We start from the raw sequence: 19,875 nt of genomic DNA, 5'->3' as shown, positions 1-19,875 counted from the left end.
GATGGGGTGAGGACCCCCACATGTCCAGCCCCTTCCCGGCCACCTGTATGGGGCATCCTGGCACCTGGGCGTATTTTTAACTATTTTTATTGAATATATTGAGTCTGCACAGAAGTAGAGAGGAGACAACCGAGCACCCCAGATGCCCATCGCCCACCTTCAGATCACTTGTCAGCTGACCTGTACCTACTCTTGTTCCCTCCCCCTGACCCGACACAGTCAGCCCTCATTCACCCTTAATCCCAGCTGCTGGGCTCTGCTCCTCACCCTCGGGAGATAAATTGGGCCCTGCCACCTGCCTTCAGTGTCCAGATCCTTCCCTCACCTCCCACTGCCTGGTTGAGCTCCCTGTGCCACCCCCAAGCCCCTTCACAGACCAGCTGCCAAATGGCCAATGTGAATGGAAGAGGCACAAACCCTGTTGGGCCCCAACAACTGTAAGCTCCTCCTCTACCCTGGCCTCTACCCAGTCAGCCTTTAGCTGTGCAGGCCCAGCACCCTGCAGCCACGCTGGCTACTTGCTGTCCCCTGACTAACCACTGTCCCTCTGCCCAGGACCTGCTTCCCTTCATTTGTGGCGCCTCGGTCACACCTTGGCTCAGATACTCATGAGCCATGAAGGCTCCTCGTCCTGCTCAGCCCTCTCTGCTTCCAGCAGCACAGCCCTGAGCCTGTGTGTCCCCATCTCCCCCGAAACCCCGAGCTCAGGCTCGTCTGTAATGCTCGCTGGCTGAGTTAGGGTCTGGCCCCCAGGAGAGCCCCTGGCAGCTGAGGCCCATGGCCATCTGTCCCTGGCTGAGGTGGGCACGGAGGAGTTCCTGCAGAAGCTGACCTCACAGATCACGGAGATGGTGTCGGCCAAGATCACGCAAGGTGAGGAGCCAGCCCAGAGCGAGGTCCTGGGTGTGACTTGGGGGGACAGTGACCCAGCGTCAGGGCCCTCCCCACCTGCACCCTGAAGACCTGTGGGGAGGGGCACAGGAGAGGAGCTGGCCCTTCCCAGTATCCCAATCCCTGTGCCCCCAGCCAAGTTGCAGGTGCCTGGAGGTGACAGTGATGAGGAATCCAAGACCCCATCTGCATCCCCCCGGCATGGCCGCTCGCGCCCCTCCTCCAGTGTCCAGGACTCCTCCTCTGAGTCAGAGGATGGCGACTCCCGGGGAGAGGTATACGTGTGGGGGGAACAAGGGGCTGGGGGGGCCTGGAGTCCGCAAAGGGGAACAGGAGTTAGGGGGATGGGGTGGGAAATGGGGAGCCCTCGGGTTGCAGGCTGGAGGCTGAGGGTGCACACCTGAGCAGCCAACATCACCACCATGACCCAGGCTTCCCCGTGACCTTCTGGGGTGGCCCCACCAGCACCCCTCAATAGGGTTTCCATCAGCAGAGATTGGTTGTGCCTATTCTAGAACTTCACAGAATATCAGGATGGTTTCTTCCTCGCTTCTTAATGCCAGGGGTCTTGTGGCTTGGGGCCTTGGGAGGCCCTGCTGGTGTCTTTCTGGGTCTGACTCAGATTCTCTCCCCCCAGATCTTTGACATCTACGTGGTCACGGCTGACTACCTGCCCCTGGGGGCTGAGCAGGATGCCATCTCACTACGGGAGGGCCAGTACGTGGAGGTGCTGGACTCAGCCCACCCACTTCGCTGGCTTGTGCGTACCAAGCCCACCAAGTCCAGCCCCTCGCGGCAGGGCTGGGTGTCGCCTGCCTACTTGGATAAAAGGCTCAAGGTAGCTGGCCAGCCAGAGAGTACATCCTGGGATTGTCCCCCCATGAGGATGGGAGCCAGACCCCCGCAGGGCTAAACCCCACCACCTAAAACCCTCTTTGTTCCTCATCAGCTGTCACCCGAGTGGGGGCCCACTGAGGCCCCTGAGTTTCCCAGGGAGGCCGTGTCCGAGGATGAGTACAAGGCACGGCTGAGGTGAGGGGCCACTGGCCGGGACTGTAGGGGAGTTGGGGTCTTTGCCTGACGACTTCATGCAGTGTGATGGCCTTGTGGGGGTGCCCTCCTCCACCATCTCCCTGGCCCAAGGCTGCACATGGGAGGAGGTGCCCATTCAGCAGCGGAACTGGCCCCTCACCCTCTGCCCCCAGCTCTGTCATCCAAGAGCTGCTGAGCTCCGAGCAGGCCTTCGTTAGCAGCCTGCAGTTCCTGCAGGGCCACCACATGCGGCACCTGGACAGCTGTCCCCACGTGCCCACTGCAGTGGCCAGCCAGAAGGCCGTCATCTTCCGCAACGTGCAGGACCTCAGCAATTTCCACAACAGGTGGGTGGGCAGGTGGGCCTCGAGGCTGCTCCCCAGGTGTGTGTGCGTGGACACATACCACATACTCCACACACTCACACACCTGTGTGTACCTCTAGGGCTGGGCCTCGGGGGTGCTGACTTGATTTACCTGTTGTGCACCACACCCTGTACGAGGACACAGTTGTCTCCAGAAATAGGCGTGTGCAGCTGGCTTACCCACGGAAGTGCCTGCAATGCTCCCACCTGCTGTAGCCCATGTCCATGGGCACACACACACCTGTGCATACCCTTACATGAGTGGGCACAGGGGTACATAGGCACATATGTACTTGTGCACACATGCCTACATGTGCATGCATTCCTTTGCATGCCTACACACATGTGCACACCCTCAAACATCACACATGCATACCCCGCAGCCCAACACACTCCCTTCTCACTCCCCAGGAGCCACTGCGACCAGGCCCTGGCAGGAACCTGTTTCCTCCCAAACTGGAGGGCTGGATCATGGGTTGTGGGTAGGGTCCTGATGCTGGCCCTCACGACGTTCCCTCCACACAGCTTCCTGCAGGAGCTACAGAGCTGTGACACAGATGATGACGTGGCCATGTGCTTCATCAAGAACCAGGCGGCCTTCGAGAAGTATCTGGAGTTCTTGGTGGGCCGAGTGCAGGCCGAGTCGGTGGTGGTCAGCACGGCCGTGCAGGAGTTCTACAAGGTACCTCTCTCTCCCGGCTAACACTGGCTCCCATCTGCAAGGTCATCTCCCCTGACCCTGCCCAGCCCCCATAGCCTGCCCAGGCCCCTGGGCCGTGCCTTAGTGAGCAAAGCAGGCAGAGGCCCTGAAGCTCTGCTCACCCATGAGTAACCTGCCATCACTGGGGTGTGGGTGAGGCCCACCCAGGGAGTAAAGGCTGTGTGAGTGCTCTTGGGCTCTGGGTGACACCCTGGGTGATGTGGGCCATCTGAGGGCCTTGTCCTCCTGCCCTGAAACCCACCCTTCTGTTCCCGCAGAAATACACAGAGGAGGTGCTGTCTGCGGCCGACCCCTCACAGCCACCCCCGCCACCGCTACAGCACTTCCTGGAGCAGCCGGTGCAGCGGGTCCAGCAGTACCAGGCCCTGCTGAAGGTCAGTAGCTGCCCCTCGCCCCTCACCCCACGGGTCCCATGGCTAGCAGTCTCCCCTGACTCGCTGTCTCCCCAGGAGCTGATCCGCAACAAGGCGCGGAACCGGCAGAACTGCGCACTGCTGGAGCAGGCCTATGCGGTGGTGTCGGCCCTGCCGCAGCGCGCCGAGAACCAGCTGCACGTGTCGCTCATGGAGAACTACCCGGGCACCCTGGAGGCCCTGGGCGAGCCCATCCGCCAGGTCTGGGGGATGCCATGCAGGGCGGGCCGTGGGGCCGTGGGGGGCTGCTTCCCAGGCTGAGTGAGTGCCCACCATTCCCCCAGGGCCACTTCGTCGTGTGGGAGGGAGCGCCGGGCGCGCGCATGCCCTGGAAGGGCCACCACCGCCACGTCTTCCTGTTCCGACACCACCTGGTGGTCTGCAAGCCCAAGCGGGACTCGCGCACCGACACCTTCAGCTACGTGTTCCGGAACATGATGAAGGTGTGTGGGCAGTGTCTGGGTCCCAGGTGGGCAGAGGGGCCCTGCAGGACGTGTGGGCAGGAGGAGGCCTCGGCTGGTCTTCTGGCCGTATCTCAGACGGTCAGCCCTCGTCCTCCACCCACAGCTGAGCAGCATCGACCTGAATGAGCAGGTGGAGGGCGATGACCGTGCCTTTGAGGTGTGGCACGAGCGGGAGGACTCAGTGCGCAAGTACCTGCTGCAGGCGCGGACTGTCATCACCAAGAACGCCTGGGTGAAGGAGATCTGTGGCATCCAGCAGCGCCTGGCCCTGCCCATCTGGCGTGAGTGCCTGGTCCTGGCAGTAAGGCCAGAAATGGGAACTGAACCTTTTAGCTCAGCCGTCTGGCGTGGGGGCACCCAGGCCCCTGCCCCTGCCTGGGCAGCCACCAGGGAAAAGGCTGCCTCCTGGGGCAGATGGCTCACTCTCCCCTCTGTCAGTTCAGCCTCTTGTTGGGCTGAATTGGAGTGCGGGGCTGGTCCTGACCACAGTGGGTGAAACTTGGGGTTCACTTAGGGGTCCCCGCCACAGGGCAGACACCCAGACTTCAGGGTATGAAGGGTCTGCTTCCACACCTGGAATGGGAACAAGGCTCCCCTTTCTACACACCCTACTCTCCACACTTCCCACCCCTCCCCCCCAGTAATACCCAGCCTGCCTCCAACGTTGCAAAGGGCAGTGTCCGTAACAACCATGCCCTCAATTGGGCTTCTGTCCCTGCCAGGGGTGCACTGAGGGCACAGCTAAGCACTCAGGGCCTGGGTATGTATGTGTGTCCCCAGGCCCCCCGGATTTCGAGGAAGAGCTGGCCGACTGCACGGCCGAACTGGGTGAAACAGTCAAGCTGGCCTGTCGTGTGACAGGCACGCCGAAGCCCATTGTCAGCTGGTACAAAGGTAGGCCTCTGAGCGCAGGGATGCTGGCCTTGCCACAAGCTGGGTGGGTCCTAGTCAGAGGCCAAGCATGAGGGACAGGCCTCCTGCTCCAGCTGCCCACTCCCGAACCAAAGACAGACTGACCAGGGCACACACGGGGCCCTGCATTGACCCTGTCCGAGGGGCTGACCTTCTAGAGGAGGAGAAAAGTGACAGCAGAGAGACAAATGAGTAATGTGAAGTTAGGAGCAAGATCACCAGTCAGAGAAAACGTAGCCTGGCAGACGTGTTGGAAGGCTCCAAGGGGCAGCCAGGAGCCCAGGGCACCAATAAGGCACAGCAAGGAATAAGGGCTGCGGTGGGATCTCAGATTTGTTCTGACTGTGATGGGAGCTGCAGAGTTCTGGGATCCCCAGGGGGCACCCTCGCTCTAACACCGAGGCTGGGGGTCCCACGAACACCTTCAGGTTCTATGATTCACTGGAAGGACTCAGAACTCAACAGAGCCACTCCCCTCAGGGTTCCAGTTTATTGCAGTGAGAAGGAAGAGGTGTGAGGGGTGGGGTCCAGGTGGGGTGAAGGGGTCCCCACCACCCTGTGGAGTTGTGCGGATAGCACCTGTTCTCCTGGCTTTGATGTGTGACAGCACACAGAGAGTGGTCAACCAGGGACTCTCACCCAGCTTTGGTGTCCAGGGTTTCTGTTGGCAGTCATGCACATTGTCATGGATGACCCACGTGGCTGACCTCAGTCACGACCCCTTCAGAGGTCAACCTGATGTCATGTGAGCCAAAGCTGCCATGTTAAATCAGTCTAGCATAAACCATCTGGTGTGGTTCAGGCCTCCAGGTAAGTCAGGATACCTTTGTCAGGGGTCGACTCGGCTGGCAGCTAGGCCTCCGCCGGGTTGGCAGGTAAGCTGCACCTGAGCGGGCTTACACTTGGGCTAACGGGTAGGCCTCTGAGTCCCTAATTCAGTATGAATAACCAAGTTGAATCCTGCGTTTAGAGGAAGCATCCCAGGGCTACCAGTCTTTGCTGTCCTGCTTGTCCACAGCCAGTCAGGGGCATCTGTTTACTTAGAAGGGCAGAGGATGGGGCTGGAGAAGACATGTAGGGGCGTGTTGCTGGGACACGCAGGAGGGGCCATCCCTATGGCCCATGATCAGAGTTACAGGACAGACCTGCTGGATGCCACATCTGGTTCCCAGTGGCATCTGGAGAGAGCTGCAGGGGTCTTCCATCTGGAGGGAAGCCACTGGCTCGCATTCTGGGGTCTGCGGCAGTCCCTTCCCAGCCGCTTTGCCCTGCACAGAGGCCGCGCAGCCCATCCTTCCCGCCATCCCTCCTCACCCAGACCTTTTGCCTGGAGGGCAGGCTCCGAGGGACCCCATTCATAGAAGTCATCCAGAAGTGACTCTGTGCCCCTCGGGCCCTCCCTTTCTGCCAAGCTGCCACCAGGGGCATGTGCTGGCCAGCCGGCTGCATCTGAGGGGAAAGAAGGACCTTGCCCAGGCAGTCAGGGAAGGATCCCAGGTTCCCAACTGTGCTGGACAGTCCTTGGGCTCTTCCACCCTGGCTATTATCTGGGAGACCCTGGAAGGGATGAACCGTCTGGGACAGCTGCGTCCAGTGAGTGGAAGAAGCTAGTGGCAGCTGCACGGTCAGCTCATGTTGACACAGTGATCAAACTGTAGGTGGCACACATGACACACTTGGCCATGGGGTGTGGCCAGAGCCGGCCGCTGGCAGACCCAAAGCAGCATCATAGCTCCGGGAGGCACTGACCCACAAGACAGGGGTCCACCCCATGCAGTGTGCCTCACCGCCCCAAGGAAGGCAGGGGAGGGTTTCCATCAGCCCATCTATAGTTTGTTAAGTGGCAAATCAAACAGCCAAGCCATTCACAACAGCTCAAGGTCAGTGAGCACTTAACGACCTTGGCCAGGAAGAGCAGCATCAGGCAGCAGTCAGACTTGCCAGCTGGCAAAATGTCATCATACAGGAGGAGCTGAGTGTCGGGGACAGAGGCCCGTGCTGACCCCCCCCACCCTGGGGCAGCCGGCAGGGAGCAGAGGGCACTGGAGATGTGTATTAGAGACGTCACTGCCTGGATGCAGTGGACCCACGACAGCCACCCAGTCTACACCAGCTGGAGCCACAGGAGCTGAGACTGGATCAGGCTAGTGACAGTCCTGTCCTCTGGCTGTGCTGGGCCGTTGAATTGGGACACAGCCTCTCCTGTCGCCCCAGCATGCTTCACGTCATCCAGGAGCCTGGAACCCCCTTTTCCCCATGGGGTTCTGAACACCAACCCGGGAAGGCACAGTCTGCTGGGCCCGGCCAGTTACAAGCTCCAACGGCCACCTCCCCACATGTGGGGCAGGGAGTTCCAAACACATCAAGCATCAGGGCCAGGAGGTAGGAGCCACAGGATCCCCTCACTTGGCCCCAAGGTGACATTATCCTTGCTCACGAGGAGCCCTGTGGAGATCCCATCGTGCGACCCAGGTGCCTGAATCCCGCAGAGCTGTGAAGGTCCGTGTCCTCCTGCCCAAGGTCCCTGGTGTAGCAGACAGGGAGACTAACACCCACCCCTGCTAATTTTTCTCTTAAAGGAGTGGAGGCCCGGGGGAGGCGGGAGGGGCTGGGGGCAGCGATGGAACAAGACCCGCTTCCCGGCTCAGCGACGTCAGGTGCGGGGCTTGCTGACACCCTCAGCCAGGTAGCATCACCACTGCTGCCGACGCTGTTTCAGCTCTGAGACCCCTCACATTACAGCCACAGCACAGCGCTCTCTGGGGCTCTGTCCCCCTCGGCTACCGGGGCTTTGCTTGCACAACGGTGACCACTTAGCAAGGCATTCAGTGGCCTGGCCAGTGGTATCATCTCCAGCCTCTCTCCATGAGGTGTGAGCAAGGTTTCTGAGGAGGCAGGGCCACCTGTCAGAACACACTTACACGGCCCTGTGGACCACCTCCTCCAGCTGTCACCAGCATTCTAGATGCCACCGGGTGCCACAAGCTGGCATGCCAGCCACCGACGGCTTCTTGCAGGCTTTTCCTGTGCAGGGAGGTGTCCTGCGCCAGGGCCCACTGCATATATCGGCTCCTTTACTGTCATCTCCAAGAGAACCCTGTACATGTGCGTGCTCAGTGTCCATCCTCATGCCCCCAGTTCTCACTCACTCCCGCCCCTCCCCATCGGGGTTGACAATGGCCCAACATGGGCTGAAGCGTTTGTTGGTGTTCCGGAAGAGGCCCGTACGTGCGAAATGGCCCCTGAACGCAGAAGGAGCAGAGACAGCAGAGAGCAAGGCAGACAAGTCCAGCGGCTCAGTCAGTGAGTGTGGAACAGGCGATTCACGTAAAGACATGCCAGCCGGTCAGGTCTCCGCTGTCCACCCCAAAGACTGTTTCAGCTAAAGTCTGAGTCATGTGCTGGAAGAGAAGTGTGTTTAAGGGGAGCCAGCTGCCCTGTGCCAAGAGGCTCTGGCACCAAAGCTGGTTACAAGGCACACTAGTTGAGGGCAGATCCCTCCAGAGGCAGAGCAGAGAGGTCTCGGGCGGGGGCCCAGCAGGCAAGACAGTGGATTAGCTGCGAAACAAGCCAGCGGTTCTGTCCACACAGTTGGGGAGCCAGCGACCTGAGGCTGAACCCGTAGCATCCCAGCTCCGAAGAGAGTGAGCCAGCCACGGCGACGACCCGGAGTCTGTCTCTGACCCCCTCTCAGTACATAAGGCTGCAGCCACCTGCTTCGTTTTCCTCGGTTCACAGGCAGCAGGTGGGGCGGCGTTGCTGCCGCCCAGCCGACCACACCGTTTCGGCATATCCACCATCGAGTTCCATGGGCCTCCCTCAGGTCCTGGTACTGGCCACCTTCTTTCTCTTCTGGAACCCCAGTCTCTGACAGTGTCCCTTTCTTGTCGCCAAACTGCAAATCAGAAGACATGCAGGCTCTGAGATGATTCCTTGCTCCACAGACACAGACACAAGACTCTAGTCGGTCGGAGACAAAACTTGCTGGTCACAGGAAAGCACAGCTTCTTCCCTCACTTGCTGCATGCAGTGTGTTGCACCACAAGAGAGGAACCCTGAGTTTTAGGAGGCGCTGGGCTTTTATGCTGCTTCTGCTGCATCTGCCCATCTGTCCGCCAGAGAGAGGTGCATTGTGGGCCGAAAGGGGTCAGGCGGTTCTGGCCCTGCTGCCCTGATCTCCGGACGGCTCCTTACATGAGATCCAGGAACCACTGTCATGCTCAGGACGACCAGAGGAGTGCGAGGAGGGCACGGAGAACTGTTTTCTGACAGTAGGATGGATGATGTCCCTGGCAGCCTTACTAGAAGCTGTTTTGTGGGAGGTGAAAGCCCAGGGGAGTGGGTTTGGGAGCCAATGGGAAGGAAGCAGCGGAGACCGTGGGAGTGATAACTTTCCTGGAACTCAGTTCAAAGGGGGCAAAAAAAGGGAGTGGTGGCTGGAGGCGCTTTTTTGTATATTTTAAAGTCATTAAGGTTCCTGGTGAATCAAAAGCAAGATGCTGGTTAGGAACCATTGTAATTTAAACCACATTGCCCAGCACGTGCAAAGCTGTTGGAAAGTGTACGTCTATAAAATTTTACGTATTTATGCAGGAAAGAGTTCTTCGAAGGGAAAGGTTTACATCTCCACATCCCTGGCCCCAGAAAGAACCACATTACAGTTGCAGATGTTAGGCATTCAGATGGGTGATTGAACAGATGGGTGGTATCCGGGCATGTCTGCTAGCAGGTCAGTGCCTTGGAGGTCCCCGGGGTCACAGAGTTGATGGCGAGGTGGCTTAGAGTCTGGTTGTCTGAACAGGATGTCTTCTGTGGGGTTCAGGCCCCCAGCCTGGTCCTTACCTCCAGGTAAGAGCCTGCCTTCCAGAGGCCACGCTGTGCACATGAAGTTCTGAATAAGGGTCCAGGACTCTGGGTCAGCTTAGCTGGCTAGACCACAGGTGGGCAGTTTTGCCTGCCCCTTGGGCTTGTGACTGTGACCCCCAGGCGGGCACAGCCTCTTGTCCCCACTGGGCCCTCCGTGACAGCCCTCCCTTTTCAGATGGGAAGCCAGTGGAGGTGGACCCTCACCACATCCTCATCGAAGACCCCGACGGCTCCTGCACCCTCATCCTGGACAACCTGACCGGTGTCGACTCTGGCCAGTACATGTGCTTTGCAGCCAGTGCTGCTGGCAATGCCAGCACCCTGGGCAAGATACTAGTGCAGGGTGAGCCTGGGAGGGAGGCTAGGTGTAAGGCACCCGGACGCCCCCACACCACATCCCCCGTGGGGTTGCAGGCATGCGGTGATGCTGGCGGGTGGTGGGATGTCTGACCCAGGTCTGGGGGCTCAACTCATCAGAAGGGACAGGGTCCTGCTACTGCCTCTTTCTGTGTCTGTGTCCCTCTGTCTCTCTACCTTTCCATCTCTTTATCTCCCTCTCCTTCCCTCCCTGTCTCTCTCTGTATCTCTTCCCATCTCTCTCTGTGTCTCTCCCTCGTGGCCCCGACAGTACCCCCACGGTTTGTGAACAAGGTCCGGGCGGTGCCTTTTGTGGAGGGAGAGGACACCCAGGTTACCTGCACCATTGAAGGCACCCCACACCCTCAGATAAGGTGGGCCGGGGCAGACGAAGTGGTGGTGGGGGGGTCTGCCTCAGCACCACCCCTTCTTCTTATAAATTGAGGGTGGGCAGCATGTTCACTGGGTTAGGGTGGGCTGGACACAAAAGCACGGCCTTTCTGATGAGAAGTGGGCCTCTTGGGGACCCAACATGTTCTGATAGCCCTCGCTGAAGCAAAGAGGACATTGCCAGGCTGGACATTTGGCCAGCGGCATCCAAAAGGGTGGGCACTGTAAGGTCACCTGGATCTTTGGGGTGAGTGAGAGAGGGTGCTGTGCACCGGGGATCTGGGCAGGTCCTGCCTGACCACTCGAGTTGACTTCAGGTGGTACAAGGACGGGGCCCTGCTGACACCTGGTGGCAAGTACCGGACCCTGAGTGAGCCACGCAGCGGCCTGCTGGTGTTGGAGATCCGGGCAGCCAGCAAGCAGGACCTGGGCTACTACGAGTGCGAGGTGAGGCAGGAGGGTGCAGGGGAGGGGTGGGGAGCTTGCGTCAAGGACCCAACCGTATCAGCACCATCTATGACGCGTGATGAAAGAGGGGACACCAAGTTCAGATCACCCAGGGTCCATGATGGAACACCAAGAAACTGTCACCCACCACCCACGATGAGAGAGGGGCACCAGGCCCATGGTCCCCTACCACCCATGATGAGAAAACAGGACTCCATAAAGGGGCGCTGAGTGGTGTCTGCTCTGTCCTCCACTGGACCCGCTGGAGCCCGTGGTGGCCTGGGGAAGGTGTGTGCCGGCTGTGGCTCTGCACACACCATGATGCTGCTGCCAGCCACGTGGGGTCTGGCTCCATGGCAGGTCCCAGGGAGGTAAATAGACCCAAATCAGCTTGGACCCAGTCTGTCCAATTCGGTCACTACTGGGTAGGCATTGTGACTGAAATTTAAATCAGTTAACTCTAGGTAAAGATTTGGTTCCACTTCAAGTTCTCAGGGCCCACAAAGCCACTACATAGGACAGTGCGGATAGCATGTCCCCAGCATCACCGGAGCTCCTGGACAGGGCTGGGTTGGTTCCCTGTGGGGATGTGATGGGTGGGCTGGAACCCTGTGGCCAGGCTCTAGGGTTCTGGGACACACCTGGTGCGGGCCCCCCAGCTCCAGCCAGGTTCGCTGGGGAGCTGCAGGCTCTAAGTGGCCTGTGCTGTTTGTCCTGCAGTTGGTGAATCGGCTGGGCTCGACGCGGGGCGGCGTGGAGCTGTCCATACAGAGCCCAGCACTTCGGGCCCAGGAGCAGCACTGCCAGGAACGCATTGCTGTGGTGGAAGGTAGGTGCAGCCACGAGGCCTCAGCCTGGCTGGACCTTCCATGCGTCTGGGCAAGGTCTGGTGGGGGGAAATCATCAGTCCTTCCAATCAGAGCATGTCTTTTGGAGGAGGGACACTGAGGGCTGTGGAGGGGCTGCAGAGTCCCCGACTGGAGCACAAGCATGTGAGCCAGTGGAGGGTGGGCCGTGAACTCACAGCCCCAGCAAGGCTGCAGGGACAATCCTGGAGTTGGGGACCCACGTCCTGCTCACCATCCTGGCGAAGACCGAGTGCGTATAAAGGCTAGACCCAGGCCTGGGCAGCTTGCCAGGCAACGACCAGTGAGTCCTCATGGGAGGGATGAGAGGAACAGTAGGACAACTCCAGGGAAGAGGGGGCCCCTTTCAAGGGCCGAGTGTAGATGTGATTCAAGCTTGGCTCCTGGGAGAGGGAGCGAGTGAGTGTCAGGGGCCCAATGCCTCCGCACTGGGTGGGGCTGGCCTGCAGCCAACCCTGGGGTCCTAGGGACAGGACCCTGTTGCACAATGGGCCTTTTTAGGGACAGTTGTGCTCCTGGCCTGGAGGTGAAGGGCAGCAATATGCCTCAGCCCTCCATGCGCACTGCGCCTCCAGGGTCCCTGCTGGGCCCATTGGGGATGGCCAAGATGCGGGGAGGGCACCTGGCAACTGTCTGGGCCTGCTCGGTCCGGGAGAGCAGCCTTCGGGGGCTCACGAGGCAGGCTGCCACCCCAGTCTGAGCTGTCTACCTGGAAGGGGGCTGTCTGGGGAGCTGGGGAGCGTCCCACCCCCAGGAACATGCACGCAGAGGCTAGGCCAGCACCTGGGGGAGCAACCCCCATAGTAGGAACAGTTGAAATATGTGTCCTCCCAAGTTCTGAAAGTTGGTTTCTGTGCTTCTTGGGCCGCTGGATCCAGTCCCTCCCAGGACCACCGTCAGGTGCCACCATCCATCTGGGTCCTCACAGAATTGGGCCACCTGGTGCCCGCACTTTGGCCTCAGGGCCTTTGAGGCCCTCCAGGGCCCTCACGGAGACCCCTCCCTCCCTTGTGGGCGAGGGTCCTGTTCCTCATCCCCAAGAGGGCTGCCAGCACTGGCTGGGCCAGTCCCCACTGAAGGCCCCAGTGGTCTCCGTTGGCACCTCCACTCCTGCCGCAGGCATCTCCCGGGAAGTGCTGATCCGGGGCCACGGCACTCCCTCTTGGCTGTACACAAGCATGTCCTACAGAGCCATTCACTTCGTTGTCATGATGGGTCTCTTCCTGTCAACATCCCACGGCTACGGGGTCCAGAGGAAGGGTGACCACTGTTGCCAGAAACGGTGTTGTGCCTCACGCGGGGAGAAGGCCAGTCCTCGCAAACCCTGGAGTTGGAGCCCGCCGCCTCCCGCTTCCTAACCTTGTCCTGCTGCTTCTTCTTTAACCCGGTGGCCTCGCAGCCAGCCGGCCCTGTGCGGTGGGCACTGGCCCCTCGCTTGTGAAACTGCGCTGGGCCGGGCGCCCTGCTTCGCACGGCTCCACCCTTCCCATGGTCGTCAGTACTCACCGGGGCCCAGGGCCCGTAAGGAAGCAGTTCGGTCAGGAACAAAGATGCCAGGAGTGTAGCAGCCCCAGGTGCCTGCCACCACCCCCAAGGGCAGCAGGACAGGCCCCAGTCAAGAAGAATGAGGGGCGGAGCCCTGGTGCTCCAACCGCTCTGTGCACCAAGCCTGCCTGCAGGCCACCACCAGGCTGGCTGGCTCTGCACCGGCTTAGTTTAAACACACAGGGCATTTGGGCTGGTCCCCTTGTCTCCCACTGGGCTGCCCTGTCTCCAGGAAACAGTTTGCACAAACACACAAATGCACACACATCTTTGTGCATGCACATGCACGCGCACACACACACACACACACGCATATGTAAATGTGGCTCCTGAGTGCCACACAGACGCAGCTAGTACATTGAATTCACTTATACATAATGGGAGACAAGTTTAAAATATTCTTGGTTGTCTAAGGGAAAGCCTTACTGTGTGTGAATCTGAAGCAAAGCAGAAAATCCCCCAGACCAGAAGCCAGGAGGCTGTGTGCCCTGGGCCCCACCACGCAGCTTTTCTGGGCCTCCCTCAGTTCCCTGCAGGATGGTGAGGGGACGTTGAGATGTGAGCGGGCTAGCAGCTGGTAGAATGCTGCTGTCCAGACGGGCAGGACTGGGAGGACATCCCTGTGCCACGCCTGGCCCTGCCAGGAGCTGCAGAGTAAAAGGCCTCAGGACAGTTGGGAGTAGGTGCTGCCTGGTCCCAGATGAGTCCATCCTGGCTCTGGGACAGGACCTGTCCCTCCAGGGAAGGGAGAGCTAGATGCTCCTGTGGGAAGACTCAGGTTTCCCAGCTCACTTGGAGCTCAGAACCTTGCTCAGACGTGCACAGGTTGCAACAGGACTTCATGGTCTCGTGCCATGGAGCTCAGAAGTGCCACCTCCAGGACTCCAGTCATTCTGCCCTGGAGAGGTGCCTTTGGGCTTCAGGATTTCCTTCCTTCCTTCCTGTCCCTGTCCCTCTCTCAGATGGGTAGCAGCCATCCTGGCCCCAGTTTGGCTGCTGGCTCACTGTGCAGCCATAGGCCATCCCTCCCGGCAGCCCCGCCACAGCCTCAGTTTCGGTGTCTGAGAAATGAGACTTTAGGCCTGACAAATTCGCAGGGCTCCCCGGTCACATGGCTGAAGGAGAAGCTGGGATTTCTGTATGGGCAGCTTTGGCAGGGCCCTTCCTCACCTGAAGCCCCTCACAAGGACCCTCAGGTGGCACACATTGTTGTCCTACCACTCAGGGCAGACATAATGACCTTCACTTCAAAGATGAGGAGATAGTCATCATAGGGGCCCAGGACCAGGCAGGGCTCAGATCCAGCGCTCCTAAGCTGAGCAGGTTACTACACTGCCATGCCATTCAGAGAGCTCAGCCTCAAATGCTGGCTGAACTGTAACCCTCGCTGTTCCGACTGTTTTCTTTGTAGTCACCGAACAGGAGACTAAAGTCCCCAAGAAAACCGTCATCATGTAAGTGCAGGCGTGTTCCTAACCCTCCTTCTGACTGCAGTGGCCCCTGCATGCCCACTAACCCCTGGACCTTGACCGTGTGGCCTGGCCACCTGCTTGCCTGACTACCTGGCCTCACCGCCTTTGCTCGCCACACAGACTGCCAGCGCCTTACTCCCAGGGAATTCACCTTCCCTGGGACCATGGCTACCTTCACACTTCACAGCTTCTCTTCCAGGGTCTCAGTGCCCTCTCCACAGCTCACTGCCTCAGCAGGGTACACTTACTCTGTCTCACCCAGGGCTTGGACCCAGAGTCACAGCAGTGAGGGTGGATATGGGCCTGAGAGCTGTGTCCCACAGTGGGCTAGAGGCAGAATTTTACCTTCAATATCCTAGGATCTAGGGCATTGTAGTCCAGCAGAAGTTCTACATGATGGAAATGTTACACATTTACACTGCCCACGACAGCTCCATGTGGCTAGTGAGCATTTAGAATATGTCTAGAGCGACTGAAGGACTGAATTTTAAATTTTATTTAATTTTCACTCATTTAATTGAAATAGTGTCACCACAGTGAACAGCACAGTTCTAGCCTTCAGAGGTCTCCAAGCCCAACCCTCACATTTGGAAGATGGAGAAACTGAAGTTCAGGGAAGAGAGGAAGGTTCCTCAGAGTCATTCGTGATTGCAAGCCAGCCGAGGACCCATTTCCCCAGTGCCATGCCCACTGCCCCTCTTCATCCCTCAGTGCCTTCGAGGCACATGGTTGTTGGTAATAATAATACAAGAAGTCCAAAGCTAGGTGAACCCACAGAAGGCAGGATTGGTTGTGACCTGGATAACCTGAGAGGACTTCCAATAGGAGGTGTGTGTAGATGGGTGTGGTGGGAGAGCTTGCAAAAGCCAGTAGGCAAGGAAGACTATGGTTTCCTAAGGCCAGGTGACTGAGAAGCTCCAGGATGGGCAAACTCTTAGTTCCCCAGGGGCCTCAGACCTCTTAAGGGGCCTGCAGTTGGTCACGTTGCTGGAGAATCCCATCTTCAGACATTTGATAAGATCCTGAACTAACTCTTCCTTGACTTCTTCCCTCCTCCCGCAAAGCAAGTTGCCACCCCACAATAGATGAGGCTGCCTGAGGCAGCAGTGAGCACCCCATCCCAGGAGGCATGTAACTGTGGTGGAGCTTTACACAGATCAACTCATTTCATCCATGAAGGGAGCATTGTTGTTATCCACACTCTATGGGTGATAGGCCAGGCAGCCCCCTGGGGGAGGCATCAGAGAGGACTCCTCCCTATGGAGGCTGGACTAGGTGACTCAAGGCATCCTAAAGTCCAGTGTATTCCAAGCTTAGGGAGCTAGCGCCTTGCAAGGAAGAGTGGACGCCTTAGCTTAAGGAACTGAGAGGCAGCTGCCTGGCACAGCACCCCCACCAAAGGCCCACTGCGCAGTGAGTGGAACTTGGGAGCCAGGGGTACCAGAAGGAAACCACCTGGCAGCCCCATGTGCTGCACCAGTGGCCTCAGAAGACGATGCCCGCGTGTTCTCAGAGGGGCAGCAGTGAGCCCAGCGTGGGGTGGGGTGGGGACATTTAGGAGTGATCTAGCTTCCCAGTTCTGACTCACTGTACGTCGCAGGGATTTGGGCAGCATGAGGCCAGCAAGTGGGACCTGACCCAGGTTCCCGACATTCGGACAGGCTCCACCCAGGGACATGCCTAATGCCCCTGAGACTGGGTGTGAGGCAAGAAGGCAGGCCTGTGGCCCTGAGTAGGCTACATGTCCAAACCTCAATTTCCCCTCGCTGGAGAGAGCATTCCGCCTTTGGCAGGTGAGGATGGGAGGAGCCAGGACCTCTCATTGCTCTGCACCCTGAGGTGAACTACGCATCTCTGGGCCCAGGCCTGAGACTAACTGTCCCTGGATAGAGCCCTGAGTTAGACAGAAGCAGAGCTGTAAAGAGAGAATGCCTGAGTCACGGCAGGCAACTGGCAACAGTACCGAGTGTCACTGCCTGTATGCCAAGTTCCTCTGCCTGAGCCCAAGAGGAAATGCAGGCCCTGGGGCCCAGCAGGGCTGTGACTCAGCCTGTCCCTGCTCGTCTCACCCTCAGCACCCAGCCAGGTCAGGGCCGCTGGGTGGGAGAGGACAGGCCGGCCGACTGGTCTTGGCCCCGGGCAAGTTTTGCTCCTTTTTCAACCCCATCCACCCAGGGCTGCTGCACGGTCCAAGGTCAGTACTCCACACATACCCACCTTAGACGGCCTCGCGACTCCGCCTCCTCTTCTTTCCCCCTCCCCACTTTGGGAGATGGGACTCAGGAGGGAGAAAGACTTGTCTGAGGTCACAAAGCCAGGGCCAGCTGTCCTTGCCTAGCCTCACCCCCCGAGACCGAGAGACCAGGAGCACAGGCTGTAGGTATGTGCCTGACCTCTGAGAGCTCCCTGGGCACCCCCCGCCCCATGATACGAAGCACAAAACACGGGTAGGATGAACAAGGAGGGCCGTGCCCCGTATACGCCATCCTAGCTCTGTGAGGAAGCCTGGCATCCTCACCATAAGACAGCTGTGAGCAGAGAGGGTCGACTGGGCCACAGGGACATCGCACACTGGACTCGGTTTGGGTGTTGGAGGCACCTGGGTGATGTCGCAAAGCCTCAGCTCTTGTTTCGAGGTCTGCATGCCAGAGCCCGAGGTGGCCCAGATGAGGCTTTACGCTTTGTTTCTTTGGTTCTCCGGCTGGGGCTTCCAGAGATTGGGCTCAAACGCATGTGTAGGAATTTGTGCAGTTTCCCCATTTACCTGCTGATCCACTAACCTGATCTCGCACTGGCACTGCATGTGTTGATGGCGGCGGGTCTCTGTGCCATCTCCTCTCGGCCCCTCCCCGCAGAGAGGAAACCATCACCACCGTGGTGAAGAGCCCCCGTGGCCGCCGCCGGTCCCCCAGCAAGTCTCCCTCCCGCTCGCCTTCCCGACGTCCTGGCAGCCCACCCAGGGCAGGCCTGCCGCCCCCTGAGCTGCTATATTCACCAGCAGCCGGTCAGCCCCGAAGGCCCACGGCGGAGCCAGGCTGGAGGCCCACTGTGCCCACACTGTATGTGACAGAGCCCGGGGCTCACATGCCAGCTGTGCCCAGGGGCACTGGGCTCCCGCCCAAGTGGGTAGAGGTCGAGGAGACCATTGAAGTCCGGGTGAAGAAAACAGGTCCAAGGGGCGTGTCTCCAGCCAGAGAGGTGCCCAGCAGCTCAGCAGGTCTTCTCTTCACGTTGCCTGGTGGGACCCCTAGAGGAGACCCTAACACAAACAATTCCAACAACAAGCTGCTGGCCCCGGAGCCCACAGCCCAGGGCAGAGCTGTGCACAGCCTCGGCGAGCCCCTCATCTTCCACGTGGACGCTGGGCCAGAGACCCCTGAGCTGTCCCCTCCAGAGGGCACTGAAGAGGAGGCCCCCCTGGAGGAAGGGAGCAGTGCCCACCTGATGGAGGAGCCCCGGGGTGCCCATGACCTTTGGGGCTGTGACCCCAAGATCCTCAAGCACGATGGCCGGGCGTTGACGCTGGCAGACCTGGAGGATTACGTGCCCCAGGAAGGGGAGACCTTCGGCTGCGGAATCGCTATGCCCAGTGCTTCGGATGACCCGCCCTGTGAAGTCTCAGTGCTCCAGAGAGAGATCAGCGAGCCCACCGTGGGGCGGCCCATCCTGCTCAATGTGGGGCGCCCACCAGCACCCCAAGGCCCGCCGGCCTTCTTCAGCTGCCTGCCCAGGGAGACGGCTCGGTCGAGGCCCCAGGACCTCGGCCCCTCAGTCTCCTTCTGTGTGCGGGAGGCTCGGCCTGGAGGCACTGCGTCCTGGAAGCCACCCTTCTGCACACAGGTCCAGCGTTCTTCGGACAGTGGCCAGAGCAGCTTCAAAACGGAGGTTTCCACCCACACAGTCAGCTTTGGGACAGTGGGTGAGCCGGTCACCCTGCACATCCGACCGGATGAGGACGACTGCCCCAGCCCCTCCCAAGGCTGAGGCTGAAACCATGGGGGTGCAGGCAGCTGGGGGTTGAAGCAGGGTCTCTCGGGGCCAGGACACCCCTGAGATGGCTGCTGTGGCTGCACGAGCAACAGAGAGGGGCATGGCCTTGGGGCTTAGGACCCTGCCTGGCACCAGCACCTACCTCCTTCACAGCCACCCTGGGTTTGGGGCACGAAGCCAGCACCCTGGGACATACATGCTCTGACCCTCCCCTCACTCTCCAGCAACTCAGGGCTCCAGCTACCCGTCTTCCTGCCCAGACAGCGCTTCCTACCTCACAGGGTGGGGTCTTCAGCTGAGGACACTTCGAAGGGCTGTAGTCTGGACGACCAAGTGCTGGCAGAGCCACTGGTAGACCAGCTCTGGGCCGGTCCTCCCATTTACGGCCGCATAGACCCTCCTTGCGCCCAGTCTGCCCCCACCTTCTCTGTGGGGGCTCCCCCAAGACCACATCTTCCCCCTGGACGCTTTTCTTATTAGCCTCCAGGAGGCCCACTGGGGCTCACTCTGCAGACCTCCCAGGCCTTCCCTGTAGGTGGGCCAGGGTCTGTGGGTGGGCAACCCCCATCAGTCAGTCCCATGATGATAATAAACCGGCTCCCACACCACCACCCCCGCCCCGTGTTCTGCTCCTTCTTGCTTCTCTGGTAACTTGGACAGGAGGGCCCTCTAGACCTGGCCCTGGGGGACAACTAGTGGGCAGTCACTGGTGGGTTCTGGCCTGTCCTGGGGTCCCTGGGTGGACGCAGGGCAGCTCACCTGGCCAGCCTGCTCACACATGGGCTGTGGGGCTGGTCACAGGTACACATGGTGTGACCAGCCACAGTGATGGCTCTCAGCCTGCCACTGGTGAGCAGGTCTTCCTGCCCCCGTGCAGTGGGCTCGTGTCAGGACAGACAAGGCGGGGTGTGTGTGTGTGTGTGGTCCTGTTGACCTCTTGGTATGGGGAAGGACAAGGTGGATGCCTTAGCCATGGAGAGAGTTCTGGTGCCGGGAAGGGGGGTGGTGCTCTAGGCAGGGGGACCTGCTGGTAACAGAGCAGTGGGCATTCCTGGGCACAGCCGTGAGGCCCGTGTTGCTGCCTGGGCCTGACAGCCAGGTGGAGGATGGGTCTGCACAGGGACTGAGGGCAGGGAGCTAACAA

General features: G+C 59.7%; 1 protein-coding gene across 1 annotated transcript in view; it reads left to right on the top strand.

Annotated features, from left to right (window-relative positions):
• Positions 1-19,347, top strand: part of OBSCN (obscurin, cytoskeletal calmodulin and titin-interacting RhoGEF) — a gene marked incomplete at its 5' end in the record, with an annotated part of 64,885 nt that extends 45,538 nt beyond the window's left edge. Inside the window, 17 exons of the mRNA XM_081036186.1 lie at positions 754-873; positions 1,027-1,166; positions 1,529-1,729; positions 1,841-1,923; positions 2,097-2,270; positions 2,814-2,970; positions 3,267-3,383; positions 3,459-3,623; positions 3,707-3,865; positions 3,990-4,167; positions 4,667-4,780; positions 9,840-10,007; positions 10,293-10,395; positions 10,729-10,858; positions 11,579-11,687; positions 14,681-14,723; positions 17,597-19,347. Coding sequence (XP_080892312.1) covers positions 754-873; positions 1,027-1,166; positions 1,529-1,729; positions 1,841-1,923; positions 2,097-2,270; positions 2,814-2,970; positions 3,267-3,383; positions 3,459-3,623; positions 3,707-3,865; positions 3,990-4,167; positions 4,667-4,780; positions 9,840-10,007; positions 10,293-10,395; positions 10,729-10,858; positions 11,579-11,687; positions 14,681-14,723; positions 17,597-18,725 — 3,290 coding nt within the window. The 3' untranslated portion in view covers positions 18,726-19,347. The remainder of the gene's footprint in view (positions 1-753; positions 874-1,026; positions 1,167-1,528; positions 1,730-1,840; positions 1,924-2,096; positions 2,271-2,813; positions 2,971-3,266; positions 3,384-3,458; positions 3,624-3,706; positions 3,866-3,989; positions 4,168-4,666; positions 4,781-9,839; positions 10,008-10,292; positions 10,396-10,728; positions 10,859-11,578; positions 11,688-14,680; positions 14,724-17,596) is intronic.
• Between the last annotated feature and the right edge of the window lie 528 nt (positions 19,348-19,875).

The sequence above is a fragment of the Rhinolophus hipposideros genome (assembly GCF_964194185.1).
Source record: "Rhinolophus hipposideros genome assembly, chromosome: 23".
Lineage (NCBI taxonomy): Eukaryota > Metazoa > Chordata > Mammalia > Chiroptera > Rhinolophidae > Rhinolophus > Rhinolophus hipposideros.
Note: the sequence above shows the minus strand (reverse complement) of the source record. Positions and strands in the feature narration are given on the sequence as shown.